We start from the raw sequence: 22956 nt of genomic DNA, 5'->3' as shown, positions 1-22956 counted from the left end.
TTCTGTTGAACATAATTTGTTTGCGCTTTTACTATAGCAACAATTATTACTGCTGAATAAATTGAAAGTGTATCAATAAAGTCAATCCATCTTGATTGATTTGAATTTTTTTTAATTTTCAGGTCAAGATTAATAAAGAAAATCATTTTTAACATGTGCAAGTAAATGCAAGTTCTGATGATGCTTTTGAAATCTGTTCAATAAATATGTGAATTGGTCTACAACTAAACACGAGAAGCCATTTCATGTTTTAAACGACTAATTGTAATTAAATTTAAAAAAAAAAAAAAAAGTCAATAATTAAAAATAGAATTTTTATTTTATAAAATTAAATGTTCAGAATCAAGATATGTTTATAATAAACACATAAATTTGAAAGTTAATTGTTTGCTTGTTCTTTATGAGCAAATGGATTTGGTACATTAAAGAAGTGATATGAAGGCTTCTGAGGGGGCTGTTCGCTTTGTGGAGCTGCACTTCCAAATGATGACTGCTCGTTTTGCGCTTGGTCAAAGTAATTTTGTGTTTGGCCATAGTTTGCTTGTGTTTGGCCATAGTTTGCTTGCGTTGGTTCATAAGGTGTTTGTGTTTGATAAGGAGTTGAAGGAGATTGTATCGGTTCACTAGGTGACGGTTGGAAAGACGTTAACGGTTGTGGTTGCGGCGACGATACGGTCGGTTGAGTAACGGTTTCTGGGGCGCCCCTTTGTTCGACATCAGGACTTTCGCTTGATGGCTTTTTCATGAAACGAGCAACTCCTTTCGGCTTTTTGTTAAATAGCCTTTGCTTCTTATTGCCAACACATTTGATTTGTCCTTTCATAATTTCGGAAGCTGTGGTTGATGCTGGAATTAAATTTGGCTCTGATTGTGGGTTTGATTGATAAACCTTATTTGATGGCGCCTTGTTGACTACCACTGGCTTTGGAGTAACTTTAACAGGTTCTTTCACAGTCTTTTCCTCATTGATAAATGAAAATGAACTGTTTTCAGTTGGTGTAGGTTCGACAGTGCCTTGGCTATCGCTATTAGATTCAACTGATTCAGCATCGGTAAATGAAAAAGTTTCTTGCTGATTGGTGTTTTCATCAGATGTTGGATTAAGTTGGCTCATAAAATCTTGGAGATTAAGTCCAGTTTGCTGGCTTGCAGAGTGTGTATTTTCTGTTTTTGCAAATTTGCTATGATGTTGAGGCATTACGTAATGATGTTGAGGTTGCTGTTGTTGAACAGGATTATGTACAAAGTATCCCTCATAAATGTTTCCAGTAGAACGAGCAGGTGATAATGTTTTCTTGTAATTCACTGAACTTGGAGGTTCTCCTGGAGCGGCCCATCTTCTTTCGACATACTTTGCACGAATGAAGCATTCCATTCCATACCTATCTGATGGTGATGGACGCATAAAGTCAGGAGGGAGATTTGCTTCCCAATATTCATTTGCAACTTTGTTACCAACACGACGCATAAGACGTGCTTGCTCAGGAGTCCATGAATCCAATGTACATGAACGCACAAAGGAAATATGAGTTCCAAGGGAACGATGGATTCCACTGCAATCAATGCAGATGAAAATACCGAGTGTTGATGATGCCCATTTTGCAACCTTTTTTTGACAATCAGCACAAATGGAGTTTTCAGGGAGGGACATTAAGCTTGTAACTAGCTGTAAGGCTTCTTTTGTTGGTCTTGACATCGAACAATAGTAATTGTCACTTTTTTGCGGAGGTTACCACTGAACGTTTTGAGGGAATGTCAGCAATTTGAATGATTTACACGAATATTTTTCAAAAAGTGGCAATTTGACTCTCTCAATCAATCGTCTTCATGTGGTTTTACCACTTTATTGAAAAGTGACGCATACAGTCTTTAACGTACAATTTTTGGTTTTTCTCTCTATGAAAAAAATTACAAAAAGGGAGGCTTGATATAAAACCAATTGTTACTTTTTTCAGTTCTTTAATCATGAAATAGTTTTGTTAGTAAATTTTAAGGAAGATAACCTGTTGTTAATATTGTCATATTTTTTGAGCTTGATAAAATTTGATAAATTTTATATATTTTACTATCCATTGGAAAATGAAATTCCATTTAATAATCTTGATATTTAAATATTTACAAGTAACTATAAAATTTCACATGAGTAATGAATTGTGACTAAAGATAATAGAAGTCACCATAGTTATGATAATCTAGAATAATCAAGATCAATAGGCTTGGGTAAATTCAATTGTTAAAAATTTAATTAAGTCAATTCGAAATAATAATAAAAATTAACGATGGAAGAATTCATTGATCGAAAACCGTTTGGTTACATAAAAAGTTATTGCTATGTTGAAGAAATTGTGTTGTTCATCTCAAGATATCTTGACTTGATCAAGCATACCCAATGTTGTTGATCAGCCATATTTTTATATTTCCATTTATTAAATTATTTATTAGGAGACATCATAAATAACGTATTCAAAAGATTTATGAATAATTGGATTTAAAAATCTTTATCAATTGATCTACTATCAAATTAATTTGATCTACTATCAAAACACTAAATCAAGTGCGAACCGAATGCTTTTAATTTCAAAAAATTTTAATAATTTTAATATCGTTCGTGCAGACTCATTGAATTTTAATAATATAAAATTTTGTTAAATTGAATAACTCAAAATATTGTTTGTTTCTACTATACCAAGTGTTTTTGACCTAGATCTTTCTGATCAACCATAATTTTATATATATATATATATATATATATATATAGAAAAAGAATTTCAAAATTGATAATTTGATAGTTTTAATTTTAAGATATTTCAACATGTTTCGTGAACGCTTTTGTTAAAATGGTTAATTTTACTTATTATTATCCAGCGTTATTAAAACAAGTTCATAACATACATGTTTTTGCTTCTTTTATTGACTCAATAAAAACAAATGAGAAACAATAACTCTAATTGTTTCCTAGATAAATCAAGAATTAATAAACCCTTCGAAGGGTAAAGAAAAATTCTTTGGAGAAGGAAATTAGAAAGAATAATTCATCATGAATTAATATAGTTTTATTTATTAATATTTAGATGATTTTGAAGAAGTTCAACAATTTTAGAATGATGTCTAGAAATTGCATATGTAAGAGCTGTATGAAATAGTTTGCATAAATTCCAAAACAAGAATTTAAAATTAAGATGAATATACACTATTTTAAAGCAAGTGAAAAAATATTTTTTGCTTTGACATTATATTCTTTTTGTTCAAGAAGTAATTTAACGATTGATATATAATCATTTGAAGATGCAATCATAAGTGCTGTATCTAATTCACAAAATAAATTCCGATTAAATTTTTGGAACATTAAACTGTTTAAAAAATCTTTAATTTCAAAATTCAAATATTTTTTTCGTTTATATTAATTCCTTTTTGTTCAAGAAGTAATTTAACTATATCACTGTGACCTTTTTCAGATGCAATAAGAAGTGCTGTTTCAAACGAATTCAATAATTCCCATGTTTTCAATAGAAATATGAAATGATTGGTAGATACTTTAGAAAGAACAACTAAACATTTTTTAAGTTTATGTTGATTCCTTTTTGCTTTAAAAGAATTTTACATATTTTTGTGTGACCTTTTTTAGTTGCCATAATAAGTACTGTATCAAATACTTTAAGTAATTTCCAGATATTATTTTAAAAGATTAAATTTTTTAAATAAATAATATTTTTATCGTTAATATCAATTTTTTTTTGCTCAAGAATTAATTTTACTATTTCTATATTACCATCATAAGTTGCTTGCATAAGTACTGTTTCAAACAAATTAAATAAATCCCAAATTCCTTCTCAAAACACCAAATTTTTTAAATATATAATATTTTTAATGTTGGTATCAATTTTTTTTTGTTCAAGAAGTAATTTTACTATATCTGTATAATTTTTAGATGCCAAAATAAGTGCTGTATTAAATAATTTAAATAATTCCCGAATATTAACTTTAAATATCATATTATTAAAATTAATATTATTTTTTGTATTAATATCAATTCCTTCTTGTTCAAGAAGTAATTTAACTATTTCCGTACAACCTTCTTCAGATGCAATCATAAGTGCTGTATTAAATAATTAAAATAATTTCCAAATATTATTTTGAAATACTAAATTATTAAAATAAATTTTAAATAAAACAAACAAATATTTTTAGCGTTAATATTGATTCCTTTTTTTTCAAGAAGTAATTTAACTATAATTGTATGACCATTTTTAGACGCTAAAATAAGTGCTGTACTAAATAATTTAAATAATTTCCAAATATTATTTTGAAATATCAAATTATTAAAATAAATCTTAAATAAAACAAATAAATATCTTTAGCATTAATATCAATTTCTTCTTGTTCAAGAAGTAAATTAACTATAATTGTATGACCTTCTTCAGATGCTTTCATAAGTGCTGTTTCAAATAATTTAAATAATTTCCAAATATTATTTTGAAATATCAAATTATTAAAATAAATCTTAAATAAAACAAATAAATATCTTTAGCATTAATATCAATTCCTTCTTGCTCAAGAAGTATTTTAACCATTTCTGTATTACAATTCAAAGATGCATACATCAGTGCTGTTCTAAATAATTTAAATAATTTCCAAATATTATATTGAAATATAAAATTATTTATATAAAATTTAATCAAAATAAATGAATGTCTTGAGCATTAATATCAATTCCTTTTCGTTCAAGAAGTAATTTAACTATTTCTGTATAACCATTTTCAGATGCATACATAAGTACTGTTTTAAATAATCTAAATAATTTTTAAATACATTTTTTTAATATTGAAATAAGAAATTGAATATAATTTTTAACATTAACATCAAGTCCATTTTTCCCAAAAAGTAATTTAACTATTTCTGTTTGACCTTTTTTAGATGCTTCAATAAGTGCTGTATTAAATAATTTAAATAATTTCCAAATATTATTTTGAAATATAAAATTATAATAATATATATCATTTTTAGCATTAATATCAATTCCTTCTTGTTCAAGAAGTAATTTGACTATATCTGTATGACCTTTATAAGACGCCCAAATAAGTGCTGTATCAAATAATTTAAATAATTTCCAAATATTATTTTAAAATATAAAATTATAATAATATATATCATTTTTATCATTAATATCAATTCCTTTTTGTTCAATAAGTAATTTAACTATTTTTATATGACCTATTGATGTTGCTTCATTAAGTGCTGTATAAAATAAATAAAATAAATTCCAAATATTATATTGAAATATCAAAATATTAAAATAAATTTTAAATAAAACAAATAAATATCTTTAACTTTAACATCAATTCCTTTTTGTTCAAGAAGTAATTTAACTATTTCTATATAACCTCGTGAAGATGCTTCAATAAGTGCTGTTCTAGATAATTTAAATAATTTCCAAATATTATTTAGAAAAATTAAATTACTAAAACAAATATAATATATAACAAATAAATATCTTTAGCATTAATATCAATTCCTTTTTGTTTGAGAAGTAATTGAACTATTTTAGTATTACCTTTTTTAGATGCCCATATAAGCGCTGTATTAAATAATTAAAATAATTTCCAAATATTATTTTTGAAATATCAAATTATTAAAATAAATATCAAATAAAACACACAAATATCTTTAGCATTAACATCAATTCCATTTTTTCCAAGAAGTATTTTAACGATTTCAAAATGATTATTTCTAGATGCTTTATGAAGTGCTGTTTCAAACAAATCAAATAAACTTTGATTGATCAATTAAATCACAATGATACAATAGATAACAATGTCTTGTTGATTAACATTAATTCCACGTTGATTAATAAGTAATTGTACAGTTTCTGCGTAACCTTTATCTGATGCATTTAAAAGTTGTTTATTATATAATTTAAATAAACTAAGAAGATTTATATTAAACATAAATAGATCAAAACAAACATTGAATTAATTTTATAAATATTTTTCGATGCATTATCAAAATTGCTTTGTTCAAGAGTTAATTTAATTATTTCATAATTTTTTGATGAATTAGGGGAATTGCAAATGATTGAATAATATTGTTGATTTTTAATATATCGTTTAAGAAAGAATAAATTCCCAATTTTTATTGCTTTTTCCAAAATCTCTTGATTTATTTTCAAGCCAACTGATTTTAAAAATATAAGTGTTTGGAAATTGTTATGTTTCAAACTAAGAATACCAAGTTTTGTTAAATCTTTAATTTTATTAATTTTATTTTCATAAAAATATTTAAAGATATCATTTCGATGAAATTCAATTGCTGTTTCGTATGCATCTTTAAATGATGTATGATTTTGTTCACATAAATGAATGATTTCTTCATTTCCACCTGCAATTGCATATTTACCTGTATTTTCTATTTTTGCACCATTCATAAGTAAAAATTTAAAACATTTAACTGACCCAAAAAATGCTGCATAATCAATTAATGTAACATTTTTTTTATTGATAAAAGAACATCTTTCATAAACTGATGGCTCAATTTTTTGATTAAAATCAAAATTTGTTTGTGATGATATTTCTTGAAGTTTTTCTATTTCATCATTTCGAATTATTTTTGTAATTTCATTTGGATTATGTCCTTCTTTAATATATTGCTTATGAAGTTTCCAATCATTCTTTGATAGTTCTTCAATATTCGAAAGAAATTGTTCTTGGAATTTATATGTATGAATTTCTTCAATTGTATAATAATTTGCAAAATATAATGATTTCTTTTCTTTGATAAAATCCGGTTGAATGAGTTCATGTTCAATCATTTTTAAAAGTAAATAATTTGATTCTTGTGATTTTAACTGAATTAGATATCTCTTTAAAACATAAAATATTGTATAATTTTTAATATCTTTTTCTTTAGACTCAATATATTTTAAAAAATTTAAATATAAATTTTCTTCGTTTCTTTGTGATATAAATGCACTATAAATTAATCTACTAATCAAAAGATTGAATGAATAAGGAAAATTATTATCAAAAAATATAATCGCTGATTGAGCTGATAATTCAATGTTATTTTCTGTTAGTTCAAAAATGATTTTTTCAAGTGTCTGTAATGGCGCTGAATTCTTTTTTGAATTTGATTTTCCAGAACTAATAAATGGTGATCTTTGGTTTACTTTTTTGATATTTTTTGGGATTGATACACGCGTTTTTGAAGTGTTCAAGGGATTTCTTTTTGTTCTTGTGTTCATATTTAAACTGTTATAACCGTATTAATACTCCAATATAAACGGTTTTTACAGGTGGGAATGCGTTTTTTGTGTTAAGTTAGTAATTTCCAATTATGCATACTAAAATACCACTTACGCAGGGATAGGCTCAATAAAATCAATAATAAAAATATATGTATTTGTTAGAGGTTGCATATGGAACAAAGATTAATCCTGTGACTATAGAATTTTAAACAGTTTCCTTTTTGAGGTGAATATTCAAAAAGTGTCAATCAAAATCTCGAGGTATAAAAAAAAAGATTATTAAAATTTAGAAAATGCAGAAACAAACTCAAAATGGATATTTTCCAATGCTAATTACACTTGAAAAAAATGTTTTTTCTTTAGAATTTGAAAATATTGATGAATCAGTAGGATCAATTCTTAATTTATATGATCATAATTATCCTTATTCGTTTTTTTATATAATATGTAGATTAGTTTATTCATCATTTATATCACAACGAAAAGACATTAATATATATTTTGACTTTTTAAAGGCAATAGATAAGAAATTTCAAGATATAAATAACTACAAAATATTTTATATATTTATTAAATATCTTTTACCATTATATTCGCAAGAATCAGATTATATTTTAGAGAATATGATCAACCAAAAATTGGCTAATGTTGAAATTGTAACTAAACCAAGTTTACGATCACTATATTTTATTCACCATCTTCCAAAGAGAGATCGTTTTGATGATTTTAAGCATAAAATCATTCATTCATTCACAAATTTTTACCAACCGTATTATATATTTTCCCGAACCAAACAATGGTTCTTAGATAATATCACAGAGATCAAAGAAAATGATTGGGAACTTCATAAGCAATATATTAAAGAAGGACATAATCCAAATGAAATTACAAAAATAATTCGAAATGATGAAATAGAAAAACTTCAAGAAATATCATCACAAAATGATTTCAATTTTAATCAATATATTATACCATCACATTATGAAAGGTGTTCATTTATTAATAAAAAAAATGTTACATTAATTGATTATGCAGCATTTTTTGGATCAGTTAAATGTTTCAAATATTTACTTATGAATGGTGCAAAAGTAGAAAACACAGGTAAATATGCAGTTGCAGGTGGAAATGAAGAAATCATTCATTTATGTGAACAAAATCATTCATCATTTTATGGATCATATGAAACAGCAATTGAATTTCATCGAAATGATATCTTTAAATATCTTTATGAAAATAAAATTATTAAAACATTAGATATAAAAGATTTAAGAGTGAAATGTATTTTATATGATTCATATAAGCTTCTCTTGTATATAATGAAAAAAGAAGATTTTAAATTCAATGAATTTGCTATTTATGAATCATCACATATTGGTAATATATTTCTAGTAAAATATTTTATTGGTGGACATCTTATTCCAAAAAATATTTTATTTCCTTGCGCATTTTCTGGGAATATTGAATTATTCAGATATGTTCTTGAAAATAATGAAATTGATATTGATGCTAAAAATATTTATTTATGTTAATTCAAATTTTTTTAAATATGTTTTTGTTTTTTCATTCAATTAGGAATATATCTAAATGATATGAAACACCTCTTATATTAGCATCTAAAAATGGTAACACTGAAATATGCAAATTAATTATTGAAAAAGGTAAATGTAATATTAATACTAAAGGTATTAATTTATTTTATTTGAAATTTATTTAAATTACTTTATATTTAAAAATAATATTTGGAATTTTTTTAGGTTATTTAAAACAGCGCTTATCTATGCAGCTACAAATGGTTTCACAGAAATAGTTAAATTGCTTCTTGAACAAAAAGGAATTGATATTAATGCTAAAGAAATTTATTTATTTTATTTGAAATTTGTTTTAATAATTTAGTATTTCAAAATAATATTTGGAAATTATTTAAATTATTTTATACAGCACTTATATGTGCATCTTCAAATGGTTATACAGAAATAGTTAAATTACTTCTTGAACAAAAAGGAATTGATATTAATGTAAAAGATATTTAAATGTTTTGTTTAGAATTTATTTAAATAATTTTATATATCAAAATAATATTTGTTAAAGCACTTATTTTATCATCTCAAAATGGTCATACAGAAACAGTTAAATTACTTCTTGAACAAAAAGGAATTGATATTAATGCTAAAGAAATTTATTTATTTTATTTGAAATTTATTTAAATAATTTAGTATTTCAAAATAATATTTGGAAATTATTTAGGTTATTTAAAACAGCGCTTATCTATGCAGCTACAAATGGTTTTACAGAAATAGTTAAATTACTTCTTGAACAAAAAGGAATTGATATTAATGTAAAAGATATTTATTTGTTTTATTTAAAATATATTTTAATTACTTAATATTTCAAAATAATATTTGGAAATTTTTTATATTATTTAAAACAGCGCTTATCTATGCAGCTACAAATGGTTTTACAGAAATAGTTAAATTACTTCTTGAACAAAAAGGTATTAATTTAAATGCCAAAAATATTTTTATGTTTTATTTCGTATTTATTTTAATAATTTAATATTTCAAAATAATATTTGGAAATTATTTAAATTATTTGTTACACCACTTATTTATGCATCTTGGAAGGGTCATACAGAAATAGTTAAATTACTTCTTGAAAAAGAAGGTATTAATTTAAATGCCAAAGATATTTATTTGTTTTATTTAAAATTTATTTTAATAATTTAATATTTCAAAATAATATTTGGAAATTTTTTATATTATTTATAACAGCACTTATCTATGCAGCTACAAATGGTTATACAGAAATAGTTAAATTGCTTATTAATCAAGAAGGTATTAATTTAAATGTGAAAGATATTTTTTTGTTTTATTTCGTATTTAATTTAATGATTTTTTATTTTAAAATAATATTTGGAAATTATTTAAATTATTTGATACGCCACTTATTATATCATTAAAAAATGACGAAATAGAATTATCCAAATTACTTATCGAACATAAAGGAATTGATGTCAATATCAAAAATAATATCAAAAATTCTGAAAATTATTTAAAATTTATTTAATTTTTTTGAAACAGCACTTATGATTGCATGCACCAAAGGATATACTGAAATAGTCAAATTACTTATTAATAAAAAAGGAATTGATATTAATGCAAAAAATATTTATTTATTTTAGTTAAAATCAAATTTTGGAATTTTTTATTTCAAGAAAATATTTGGAAATTGTTTAAGTTGTTTTATACAGCTCTTAATATTGCAATGGTAACAGAACAGACAGAAATAATCAAGTTACTTAAGCAAGCTTAATAATAATTAGAAGGTATTGAATAAATATTTTTTTGGTTAAAAATATTTTTATACGTTTCTAAAGTTGAATTTTTTATTTCGATATAATTGAAGTTTAACGATAGGAGATTCAATGGTTAATAATCGTTTAAAATAGAAAAAGTATTATCGTTGCATAGAAAACTCTATCGTCAGTAATTCCTTTTTATAAATTCACATGCAAAGACAATTTATTTAAGGCAAATCCATTGTTTCGAACGCTACAAAGTTGGCCCTCTTTCCCCAAAACTTAGTATCGCCCTTGATGTTCACATTTACTTCCTTTTCTAATGCATCAGATAATTGCTCAGAGAGTTCTAGAACCTCCTTACTGTTCACGTCGAAGCCTATGTCGACTGAGTACATCTCCATTTCATTTTTGGTTTCCATCGATGCAAATATTGATGGCAATGTAAATTTATCTTTAGCTTGTTCAACAGGTGGAGCTGTTGGTGGAATAGTTCCAAATCTTCCTGATGTTGACACGTATTCTGATACCATTGCAGCAATTGGATCTACACTTACATCAACATTATTCATATTGGCCAATGTGAAAAGAGATGGTATAGGGTTATTAAATTTGGACTCTGAAAGGAGAAAAGATACGTTAGAACCTTCCTTAGTTGATTCATCAAAATCAACAAATGATATTGGTTGAGGTACTCGAATTGAAAACTCACTCGCTAAAGCTAGATAAAGCGATAGACGTTGATTGACAGTACTAAATTGGCGCTTTTTGTTAAAACTTTCTTTCATCCGCTTGACTTCATTGTAACGAATGTTCTCGTCGATCAACTTTTTCGGTTGGTCAAACGATATAATTTTGGGGTACCCCAAAACGTTATTGTAAAATTCAACGGCTTCCTTCACATCAGAAAATTCGAGGGAATCGACGCCAAGTTCTGCAAGAGATGGCGCTTGTTGGATGATATCAAATATGATCGACTTCGTCTCATCGTCCATTTTGTTATCACCAATATTAAGTGAATAAAGACATGGAATATCTTTATATCTGATGTCTGGTTTAATCCCACAAGCTTCAAGACCCCATAACTTACGTGAAGAAAGGAAATCTAGAAGCATGTCCATGGAAGATTTGGTGTTTTTTTCTGGTATACATTTTGATATGTTCAAATGTTGAAGAATCTGTTGTGATTTTGATGTAATTGGTGATTGAGTTTCGAGGAATTTTAGGAAGGCTTTAAAAGCATTTTTATCAAATTCATTGTTACTGATATTTAATTCTGTTAAAACGGGAAGTAAAGATTCCGAACTTAATCTTTCAAAAACGTCTACCCAAGTTGTATCAATAGTGATTGCATTAATTGCTAAAGCCAATGGTAATCTTCTTGTTCTGTGACAAATTCCAGAAATCAATGATATCAAAGAATCAGTATTAAAATCGCAATTACCGAAATCAAGTGAAAGGATTGATTGTGGTATTACATGTTGTTCATGACTAATAACTGAACTTGCGAAGTTTTTACGTAAACAAATATTTTGAACCGATGAATCGGTTTGTGCGATGACGGTTAACATGTCACAAACGTCAACGCTACAATTTTCAATGTGAATATTTGAGAGCTTTTCAAGCGATTGAATTATTTGAGAGGCGAATTCGTTAAATGAAATGTTATTACATGTGCATGAAATAAAAGCTAAGGATGTTATTGATGAAAAGAAGTTATATGTTTGGAAGCTAGTAACAATCAATTCGGTGGTTGTTTCATCAAATCGAATATTTTCAAAAATTAATGTATCGATTTTATAATAAACACTTTTCATTGCTGTGAAAAAATCAAGAATAAATTGCGTGGTACAATCATGAATTCTAATCGTACTAACATTATTGAAGCTGGAACGTTTGTTTGATATGCCTTTGAAATTTGCAGTTTCATAATTCTTGAGATCAACAGATATCAGCTTGCTTTGGTTTGTCAGAATCCAATTTAGAACAGCCCCGAAGTTATGAACACCAAAATTGTCTAATGTGATACTTCTGAGATTTCCTTCAAGTAAAAGAGAGAACATTGTGGGCGTAACTGTTTGGAGATCAAAGTTGGATAAATGAAGAATACGTCTTGGATTTTCTTGATAGTCTTTGAAAATTTGTATTATTTCTGGTTCGGGAGATAAATGCTTAGCAACGCATAAACCTACATATCTTATAAGAAGAAGGTTTTCTGGGCGCTGGAGTGGCATATCTGCTGCTTGGTAAAAATTATTTTGTAAAAGAGATGAAGAACTTCTTGGAATTTGATTAGAATGAACACCCCAATACAATGCTTTATGATTTGTATAAATATTTACCATAAGTTTAAATGGTTCATTAAGAGATAAATGATATTGAGTAGTTTTGAATTTGATAATAAAATCTTCATTTTTTATCTGTATTTCTGTTAGTTCAAACAAAGAATCAGTAGAAATAGGATCGGCTTCAAGTCCTTTGTCTTTATCAAATTGGTAAAAGCAACATTCTGTTGTTAACAAATGGTGTACTTTTGGTTTATGTTTTTCATCATCATCATAAACAACCAAAGCTTCAGATGCATATTGAGCCTTTTCCTCTTTTGATGAGATTTTTTCCATCAACTTTTGGATTTCATCTGTAGTTACATCATCGAGAGACATTTTTAAGAAGCCGTTAAAATATATCATTCAATTTCGAAGACGTTCAAAATAAACTCAAATTATTTTCAAAGGAAAAAACGATCAGTTTCAAGTGAAAATTGTAATACAAAAAGTTATATCGTACTTCTCATTTTTGGTCCTAAGTTTGAGTAAAAAAATCTTCAAAAAAGCAAATCATAAGTTATCCAATTATGTGATTTCTAATTATAATTGAAGAACAGTTTTTCAAATCAAATTTTTCTTATTTGACACTTAACGCCAAATTCATTTTTTCGAAGCATTAAAAACAAAAATTTTCTTTATTAGCTTATTTTAGTTTTATTTTTTCTGGGAAGCCTCATTAATTGCACTATACATTTCCATTGATTCTGTCTTTAACAATTCGAACTTTTCATTCAGCAACTTCACGTCTGTACCATTTAATTGTTCTTTCACTTCGTTGATTCTCTTCTTTAACTTTTCCACCAATTCTTTTGGCAATTTACTTTCATAATCTTTGATTTGTTTTTCCGTTTGTTTACAATATTCTTCGATATCATATTTCTTTTGTACCATTTCCTTTTGTTCCTTATCTTCTTTTGCATGTTTCTCGGCATCTTCGATCATTTTATCTATTTCTTCTTGGCTTAATCCTCCATGTTGTTGTATTGTCATATCTTGTTCCTTACCACTTGACTTATCACGTGCTGAAACATGTACAATAGAATTCGCGTCGATTTCGAATGTTACTTCAATCTTTGGCACGCCTTTAGGCGCTGGTGGTATACCGACTAATGTGAACTCTCCAAGTAACTTATTACCTGATACCATTTCACGTTCGCCTTGGAAAACTCTGACATTTACATGTGTTTGGCCATCTTCAGCGGTCGAGAAAACATTGCTCTTCTTGCATGGAACAACAGTGTTACGCGATATCAATGGAGCAAATACACCGCCAACAGTTTCAATGCCTAAAGATAATGGAGTGACATCTAATAATACAATGTCTTTCATGTCGCCGCGGATGATTGAGCCTTGAATTGCGGCGCCAATGGCAACAACTTCGTCCGGATTGACTCCGCGGAATGGATCTTTACCAAAGAATTCTTGGACACTGCTGATGACTTTGGGCATTCGTGTCATTCCTCCAACCATTATGACTTCGTCAATGTTCTTTGTAGTAAGACCTGCGTCTTTAAGACATGCCGTGCATGGTGCAATTGTACGCTTGATTAAATCAGCCGATAATTCTTCAAACTTTTGTCGTGTTATGGACATTTGTAAGTGCTTGGGGCCAGCGGCTGTGACTGTGATATATGGAAGATTAATTTCGGTTTTGAGCATTGTCGATAATTCACATTTGGCCTTCTCAGCGGCTTCCTTAACACGTTGCATTGCCATAGAGTCATTTGTTAAGTCAATGTTTTCTGACTTCTTAAATTCGGCAATTATGTAATTAATTAATACTGAATCAAAATCTTCACCACCAAGAAATGTGTCACCATTTGTGGCTTTGACTTCGAATACTCCATCTTTGCTGATCTCAAGAATGGAAATATCAAATGTTCCGCCACCAAGATCAAAGACGGCGACCGTTTGGCCTTGTTTTCGCTCAACTCCATAAGCAAGAGCTGCAGCTGTTGGCTCGTTGACAATACGTTGAACATCGAGACCCGCTATCTTACCTGCATCTTTGGTTGCTTGTCTTTGAGAATCATTGAAATATGCAGGAACTGTGATGACTGCTTTTTTAACTGTGCTACCAATATAAGCTTCAGCTGTTTCTTTCATCTTTTCTAAAACAAAGGCACCGATTTGTGCTGGTGAATAAATATTTGATTTTTCATCACGAACCCAAGCTTCCCCATTTTGTGCTTTAACAATTTCGTATGGAACCATTTTACGAGAACGTTCAACCATTTCATCATCTATGCGTCGACCAATAAGTCTTTTAGTTGCAAAAAATGTTGATTTAGTATTAGTTACCATTTGACGTTTGGCATGCTCACCAATAAGACGTTGTCCATCTTTAGTGAAAGCAACAATTGAAGGTGTAGTACGTGCACCTTCTGCATTTTGAAGAACTTTTGGTGAACCACCTTCAACAATTGCAACACATGAGTTAGTCGTTCCGAGATCAATGCCAATAATTGGCATTTCTTTCGCAGTGCTAGCAAAAAATCGACTGAATGAATGCTTAGCTAGAGAATGAAGCATTTTGTGGTCGCATTAACCGCTGAAAATGAAAGTGACGATAAAAAAGAATTGAATTAACTCTGTTTGAATGAAAAATTTTATTTGTTGGCAACATGTAATGTTTATTGTTTATTATTTTATTAAAATTTTGTATTTTTATTTCTTGCAATGTATTTATTTAAAGTTTAAAAATAATTTCAAAAAAATTTAATAGAGTTGTTATTATGATTAGTGCTTTATTAATTTGCTTTACTAAAAGCCAACCATTATACCACCCATTATTCCAATATCCGATAGCGGGTGATATACCTGATGATTATAGAACAAATGAAATGACAAGAGAAGAAGGCCAGAATAAACTTATTCAAACTTTTGATGAAGAAAGAAACAAAGAAAATACAAAAGAGGATGTTTTTAAATCAAAAGACAAAAGAGTAGATAAAGCCTCCTCAAAAATTGATACTTCAAGTATGGAAAATGAACAAATTAATATAAAAAACACAACAAAAAATGGAGAGCAAATAAATATTTCAACAAACAAAGAATATGTTCATAAAAAATTGATTAGAAACAACAAAAGAAATTTAAATAAAATTAATCCAGGAAAAGATCAAAACTGTGCAAGTGTTTTCAAACGAAGAGAAGAGAAAAATAGTTTTAGAACTAAACGAGTTAATATAAATCATACAAGCAAAGGGAAACATAAGAATGAAATCAAAGAACCCAATCAAAAGACTAATGAATATTCAAAGTGGGATGTGTTGTTTTGGGTTATATTCTTTTTGAGTGGACTGATTGGAATCACAATAATAATGATATTAACATATCTTTATAAAATGCATTTAAAAGAAAAAGCACACTCACAACTAGATATATAAACAACAAGCTCATTTTTTTTTCTTAATTCCTTAATATTTGGAATGGTTTTTATTTATGTAATAAAGATAATTCTTTTAAAATGCTGTGATAAAATTTTGTTGTCCTAAATTTAGGAATTCATCTTTTTATATTAAAACGAATAGTAATTTCAAATTATTAAAAAAATTATACCAAAAATGATTAACAAGATTTGAAAAATCATTCAAATTTATTCATTTTGTGGAATTACATTTCAGATTCAAAAATTTATAAAATTCATTTAGAACAGGAAGATTAAAAAAGTTTGGACTGTAAATCTTAGCAAAACAGAAAAATTATAAAACTAAATTCAAAAAAAAAATATTTTTGAAATTCAATTAATACTTTTTACTCGCGAAGAAGAAAATTTTGTATTTTCAACAAGAGCCGTAACATTTTCTAGCCCGAGTTGAATCGCTTTAGCTTTTACATGTGGTGCATTTTCTTCGTTAAGAGAAGATTGTAATGAATTCATGACAAGAAAATCGATCTCATTTGGATCTCGAAATTCGTAATATTTCCCGCTTCCAATGAGTTCTATGGCTGCAACTGGATTTTTAAATTCGAGTTGTCCTGTGTATAAGTATTCAGAAAAAATGTCAAGTGCATCTTTTCCCATTTTTTCCTCTTGGAAGGAATCAACATCTTTTTGGGTTGTGAATAGCTTTCTGAAAAAATTACTACGTGCATAGAGAATAAATCGATGAACACATAATGGCTCTTTTGAGTCAGACGGAATTATACGAAAATCTGTGGTTGCTTTGTTGTGTAATAAATCAAGAATATCCTGATGATATGTTGACTCAAAAGGAATTTTATTGATGATTTTGCATGCTTTGAATGCTGGTAAATTCATTCGAGAAACAGGTGTGTTTGCATAAAGATGTTCAAGGATGGCTCGAATTGTGTTTGGAGGAAGTTGATATAACGCCCTAAGCGCTACTTTAGGTTTTCTCGCAAACAGCTTCCAGCGGTGACATAGCAATGGAGCATACACCTTTGTTGACCAACCATGTCTAGATTTGACTTCAACAAGTTGTGATTCCCAAGGGCATGCCCCTTTTTCAGACATTGCCTATCGTCGAAAGAAAAAGTGATAAAATTTGTCATTTCGTCAAAATGAATTGAATTTTCCTCCTAAATAACGGTCACATTGAACCAGAAAACCAGTGAAAAAAACGTTATCTGGACTAACCGTTATATTGAATCACAAACAATTGAATATAAAATGATCGTAAAATATGTTTTGTTTTTCTTCGGCTTCGAATTGTTGATTTAAAAATGGTGTCAACAAAACTTAAGTTCTATTTTTAGAAAGAAGCTAACAAAATAATTTATTTTTGAAGAAGAATTCTTTCACTAAAAAAAATGATTTCTTGAAAACTTTGTGTTTATGCTGTAAGAGCTGATGCCGTTTGAGCGTTGTACTTCCAGTTTGGTGCGATTATACGCCTTGCCTTGTAATAACGAGCAAGACGATGGATACGAGATTCGATAAGGATAAGACGATACTTACCATCAATATCGTGGCTAGACCTTTCAAGGTGCTTACGAACATTGACTGCCTTCTTGATTAAATAGTATAATTCTTCAGGAAGAGCTGGAGCCAATCCATTAGCTTTAAGGATACGGAGGACTTTATTGCCTGTAACTGCACGAACTTGACCAACACCATGGCTATCACGAAGTTTTTCACCAATTTGTGATGGTCTGATTCCTTTCTTAGCATAGTCGCAAATAAGTTGGACAACATTTTCGCCTGAAAGTTGAAGCCAATGTGGAGCTGTTCTGCGATATGGAATTGTAGATCCGGAAATACCTTTTCCTGGGGAATGGAGACGACCCATTTTAAGAAAGGTCGACCAAAACCGTCATAATTTGTCACTTTTATAACAAAATTAGGGGGGGGTTAAATACACAAAAGTCTTTCATCATGATCTTGAAATGGAACTAATTAATCCTTAAACACAATATTTTATTCCTAAAATGAGATTCATATAATCAAATGATAAAATCCGAATTATTAAAAATTTTATAAGAAAAATGCATGATAAATATTTCGCAAATTGTTAACAACAATAAGGAAGATTTTATATTTAAAATATATTACATTTTGCAAGTCCAGTAGAAAATTATCCACATTAAAATAAAAAATTTTAATTTACAATTGTATTCAAAACTAAAACTTTTTATTTTCTTCAAACTGAGTTTAAATTTCAAGAAAATAATAGTTAACAAATTATTTTACTAAACAATCTAAGCATGAATCAAATATCTTAATATCGATAATTGGCGTTCCATTCAGAAGGTCTGCACCTTTTACATATATTTTTAAATCAACTATTTTTGTGATTTCAAATAAAGTCAACCCAATTGGATTTGGTCTTGCAGGAGATCTGGTTGCAAAAACTCCTCGAGGTGGTTTATCTTTGAAACGAAATGGAGTTACAAGTTGTACATCACGAGGTGATTTATGCATCCAAGATAAAACATAAATATATTGATAAGCATCAAGCCCAACAAGACAATCTTTATATTCAGGAAGAATTGATATCACTGCAGGTGCTTGAATTTCTCTCCCATTCCTTGGGGTGTTTTCTATTTCATTAAACTCTGTTTCGATGAATCCAATAGGATGAACACTGAAAACTTCATTGTCCATCGTTCAGAAATGTGATCTAAAAAACTATATCCGAAGAAAAGTGACATTCATTTTGTTTCGATGTTTTCCATTGATATTTTGTCTCTTTAAAAGAAACAATTATTAACATTTAGCAATTTGGGCCGATGCAAATAAGTAAATTCATAAAATAAATATAATGTTTATTTCTTATGTGTATCATTTTGTATACCGAATCGTTTGAGACATCTGTGGATAAATTCTGGATCGCTTTCAATCTTTTCCCATAAAAATTGCCCTGCTGAAGCACTAGCAAAAGATTCTGATATTGATTTGAAATGTCTTTCTTGCTCGTTATTAGGAGAACTAGGCCGTGGAATTGGGTCGCAATTTCTTCTAGTGCTATTTACGGGAGCTCTTGTTGTATTCCTCCTTCTAATTGGAGATCGAGGAGGTCTTGGAGTTTGCTGATTAATAAATTCGGTAATCAAATCAACCGAAACCTTCATGTCTCTGTAATTTTCAAATGGTTTCTTTCCAATATGCATTTGAAAACCAATTTTCGGAACGTCTGAAAATTCAAATCCTGTGGATGCGGTGAAAGTAAATCTCCCTGCAACTCTCCTATTTGGTCGGCAAATTTTTAGCGGAAGCATTAGAGAACATATTGGTATTTCATCCTTTTGTCTTTTGATTTTGACATTAATTGTAAAAAGCATTGTCTCAACTTCATATAAATCTTTCTGGAATGGTATTGATATGATTTCTTTAGAGAAGGATAAAGGATCTTTTTTAAATTTTTTTGATGCGTATTGGTATTTTGATTCATTTAATTGAATTTTTAGTTGCAACCACTTGCACTTTGGAATTTGCTTAATGGAGATATTTTCAATTGATGATATTTTCAAGTTTGCCTGCTGCATTGCAAATTTTGTTATTGATGTTTTTCTGATGATTATTTTTATCGGCTTGGTTGTAAACCATTTAAACATAATTCAAATCTCAAAAAGTGGATTAAATATTTTTCTTGCTTGGGCTTCGGCTAAACAGTTCTAATAAAAATTTAAATACTTATCTTTTACATCATTGCTCAACTAGAGATTAATATTTAATATAATTTTATTTAATTTTTTTAATAAATAATAAATAATGTTTATTATTAGACAAGGAATATTTCTTATTATTGCAATTATTCAAATATTCACTAATTTACTTAAATAAACTAAGGAAATTTTCCATACTAAAGTGAAGTGGATTTCGGCCCCCCTTATAAGTTAGTGACTATTTGAATTTTATAAAATTGAACACAACCACAAATCGCTGTCATAAAATTTTACGATAGATTCAGAATTTTCTTTGCGGCTTTTTTGGTCTAGCGCAAAAAACTAAAAGCATTGGAAAATCATTTCTGATTCATAAATAATAAGTAATTTGTTTCTTCGCAAGGCGAAAAGCTGCACAAAAATAGAGTGTAAATAAAAATGATAAAAATATTTACAAAATAACATTATTTGAAAAGTGTATCACCAAAATACTGGAAGCACATCTGATGATGGAGCATTGACATTTTCTGTGTTTTGAGTTTGTGTTTGATTAAACTCATTAATTTTTATATCAACTGAGTTTTCTGTTGAGTCAAATGGATTTTCGACTTTCTCGTACAACTTCTCTCTCATGTAACTCAGGTCTGATAGACGAGAAGCTTCAAGTATAACAGATCTGTTTGAAAATTTTTCAATGAACATTTCGAACTTATTTTCATGGAAATTTGTTGCTGGGCTATTGGTTAGATTGCGCTTATATCTAGAAAGCTTTTTAAGGTTATGGTCAAAGTATGATTTTGCTGACGGACATTTTTGTGGTTTTTTTGCAAGTACAGCATACAAATGGCTTCCATCAATAATGTTATAGTAAGCAAAGCTAAATGCCGTCATTAAGATTGTTCCATTAAAAATAAGATGAAGATTATTCATTTCATTTAAATAATCTTGTAAAAAAATTATTGGATCAAATCGGTTGACTATTACATCATAGCAGGTTGAATCCAAATCATGTAGGTGTATTTTAATCGTTTTGGCCATCGAAAATGAACTGATGTTTTTGTGTATGTTATAATTGAATGCTAGTTTAATCGGCGAATGGCCGAAAAGCAGGACATTGTATGTGTAATCCATGTATTAAAGAGTTATTTTCTGAAATAAATAATAACATATATAAAATAAATATTTTCCTATAATGTTCATTTGGAGTTATCCTAAAATATTATGTATATGCTAGAAAATATTTATTTGTTATTTGTTTTAAGTTTTTGTGAGTTAATTGTATGATTTAAAAGCAGAATTCAGTCAAACTGACAATCGTAAACGGTTAGAGATTTACTGAAGCATCTTTAACCTCTTGGAGGAACTCGCATACACATGTTGTAGCTTAATGCATAGCAGCGTACAAAACCTTTCAATCCTAGCTACAAATAAATCTCGCTTACAAAACAATTTTTTTCACAAATTTAATAATCTTTAAAACTTTTAATTAGTTCAATTTCCAAACAACACGAAAACATCGCTTTATTTTTACATAACAACAAACAAGCTTATCTCAATTTATCCTTAATTGAATTTTCCAATTCTACAGCATCAAGTAATTGTGGACATAATTTCACTGCCATTTTAGCTGCGTAATATGCCTCTTGCATTTGCCCTATTCTTTGATAAACCAAAGCAATATTAAACCATGCTTCATGCATATTTGGGTTTGCTTCAATTGCAGCCCTAAACGCAGCCAAACTTCTTTGTACATTTCTTCTTTTAATTTCCAGTAGCCCCAAGTTATTAAAAGCCTCAGCCGAAGTATTTGGTGATAATGCAGTAGCAATTTCTAGTGCCTGTTGCATCAAATTCAAGTCGCCACTATTCATTGCCACGTGCGAAATATTATACCATACATCAGCCTTTTGTTCTTGGCTTTCCGTAAGTACCAACGCGTTAACGATCGCCGGGCCAACGATGTCATAGTTTCCCGATGAAAGTGCAGACATCGCAATGTTGTTAAATAAAATGTAATTACTTATTCCGATTTTTCGTAGATAATTATAAAAGACAAAAGATGTTTCGGGCTGATCTTCGTAGAACGTTAAGTATCCGAGTGATGAAATCGCTTCGACATTTGTAGGATCAATCGATAAAACTTTTTTCCATATGTCTCGTGAATCACTGGTGTTGTTTAAATCATTCAGTAGGCGCGCTTTCCATAACAAGAATTTGATTTCTTGAGGAAATTGTTCGATCCCTTCATCAATTTCGTTCAGTGATTTAAGAGGTTGGTTAAGGCGATAATAAAGTTTGCAAAGCTCAAGACGAGTATTAATGTTCGGAGTGATGCGGAGTGATGATAAAAATTGGGATTCGGATTCAGTATATAAATTTACTAAATAATAACATCGGCCAAGACGTTGCTTCCACCACCAGTCTTCATATAAATTGGCTTTGGTACATTCAGAAGCAATGCTAATGGAACGAATTGGATCGCGTAAACGATATAATAAATAATCCATGAGAATTCGGGAAAGAAAAGGATGCTTGGAAATTTGTATAACATTGATGGAGGTAACATCTGGTTCATCGCCATTAAATGAAAGTGAGGCAGTAGCTAATCGCGAAAAATGTGAAGTAGAGGATGTGGTAGGTGTTAAGCCTAGTGATGTGTTAATATTACGTGAATGAGAATATCCTGTAATGGGTTTGCCATTTGAAGATATGGGTAGATTTCCTCGTGTTGATCGTGTTGATTGAAGTGATGTTCCTGGACGTGGTAATTCTGAAATAAGATTTTCATCGAAAATATAGTCAGACGCAGGTAGTTCGTCTGGTTCGGTAAAATCTGTCCAGCTTTCTTCTATTCTAGCTTTGCAAATAATATACCATTTTTCTTTTTGCTTTTTTGATGAAATAGATTTACATGCTTCAGCGCATTTAGTGTAATTCCTTAGACGCAAAAAATTTAAAGATCTATAGAGAGGATCAACCATTCAAGTTTTTTTGTTACGTATTTTTAAAAATACGTTAATATC

At 28.5% G+C, this 22956-nt stretch overlaps 7 protein-coding genes across 7 annotated transcripts; all 7 read right to left on the bottom strand.

The window, feature by feature from the left end:
• Positions 1-379: 379 nt before the first annotated feature.
• GO595_005570 (ARF GAP-like zinc finger-containing protein) lies at positions 380-1696 on the bottom strand (the record flags this gene model as incomplete). The annotated part of the gene is made up of 1 exon (XM_067918827.1): positions 380-1696. One exon carries the CDS (start codon positions 1694-1696, stop codon positions 380-382), a length of 1317 nt encoding a protein of 438 aa, XP_067774202.1.
• Positions 1697-10762: 9066 nt separating this feature from the next.
• GO595_005569 (uncharacterized protein) lies at positions 10763-13225 on the bottom strand (the record flags this gene model as incomplete). Its single annotated transcript, XM_067918826.1, has 1 exon — positions 10763-13225. One exon carries the CDS (start codon positions 13223-13225, stop codon positions 10763-10765), a length of 2463 nt encoding a protein of 820 aa, XP_067774201.1.
• Positions 13226-13516: 291 nt separating this feature from the next.
• GO595_005568 (molecular chaperone DnaK) lies at positions 13517-15394 on the bottom strand (the record flags this gene model as incomplete). The annotated part of the gene is made up of 1 exon (XM_067918825.1): positions 13517-15394. One exon carries the CDS (start codon positions 15392-15394, stop codon positions 13517-13519), a length of 1878 nt encoding a protein of 625 aa, XP_067774200.1.
• A 1210-nt stretch (positions 15395-16604) lies between these two features.
• On the bottom strand, positions 16605-17342 carry GO595_005567 (BTB/POZ domain containing protein; the record flags this gene model as incomplete). The annotated part of the gene is made up of 1 exon (XM_067918824.1): positions 16605-17342. One exon carries the CDS (start codon positions 17340-17342, stop codon positions 16605-16607), a length of 738 nt encoding a protein of 245 aa, XP_067774199.1.
• A 319-nt stretch (positions 17343-17661) lies between these two features.
• GO595_005566 (40S ribosomal protein S13) lies at positions 17662-18117 on the bottom strand (the record flags this gene model as incomplete). Its single annotated transcript, XM_067918823.1, has 1 exon — positions 17662-18117. The coding sequence occupies one exon, from the start codon at positions 18115-18117 to the stop codon at positions 17662-17664; it is 456 nt and encodes a 151-aa protein (XP_067774198.1).
• Positions 18118-19093: 976 nt separating this feature from the next.
• On the bottom strand, positions 19094-19438 carry GO595_005565 (uncharacterized protein; the record flags this gene model as incomplete). The annotated part of the gene is made up of 1 exon (XM_067918822.1): positions 19094-19438. The coding sequence occupies one exon, from the start codon at positions 19436-19438 to the stop codon at positions 19094-19096; it is 345 nt and encodes a 114-aa protein (XP_067774197.1).
• Positions 19439-21480: 2042 nt separating this feature from the next.
• GO595_005564 (tetratricopeptide repeat protein 8) lies at positions 21481-22914 on the bottom strand (the record flags this gene model as incomplete). Its single annotated transcript, XM_067918821.1, has 1 exon — positions 21481-22914. The coding sequence occupies one exon, from the start codon at positions 22912-22914 to the stop codon at positions 21481-21483; it is 1434 nt and encodes a 477-aa protein (XP_067774196.1).
• Between the last annotated feature and the right edge of the window lie 42 nt (positions 22915-22956).

The sequence above is a fragment of the Histomonas meleagridis genome (assembly GCF_020186115.1).
Source record: "Histomonas meleagridis strain 2922-C6/04-10x chromosome Unknown contig_36, whole genome shotgun sequence".
NCBI classification, from domain to species: domain Eukaryota; phylum Parabasalia; order Tritrichomonadida; family Dientamoebidae; genus Histomonas; species Histomonas meleagridis.
The sequence above is the reverse complement of the archived record's forward strand: the minus strand, read 5'-3'. Positions and strand labels throughout refer to the sequence as shown.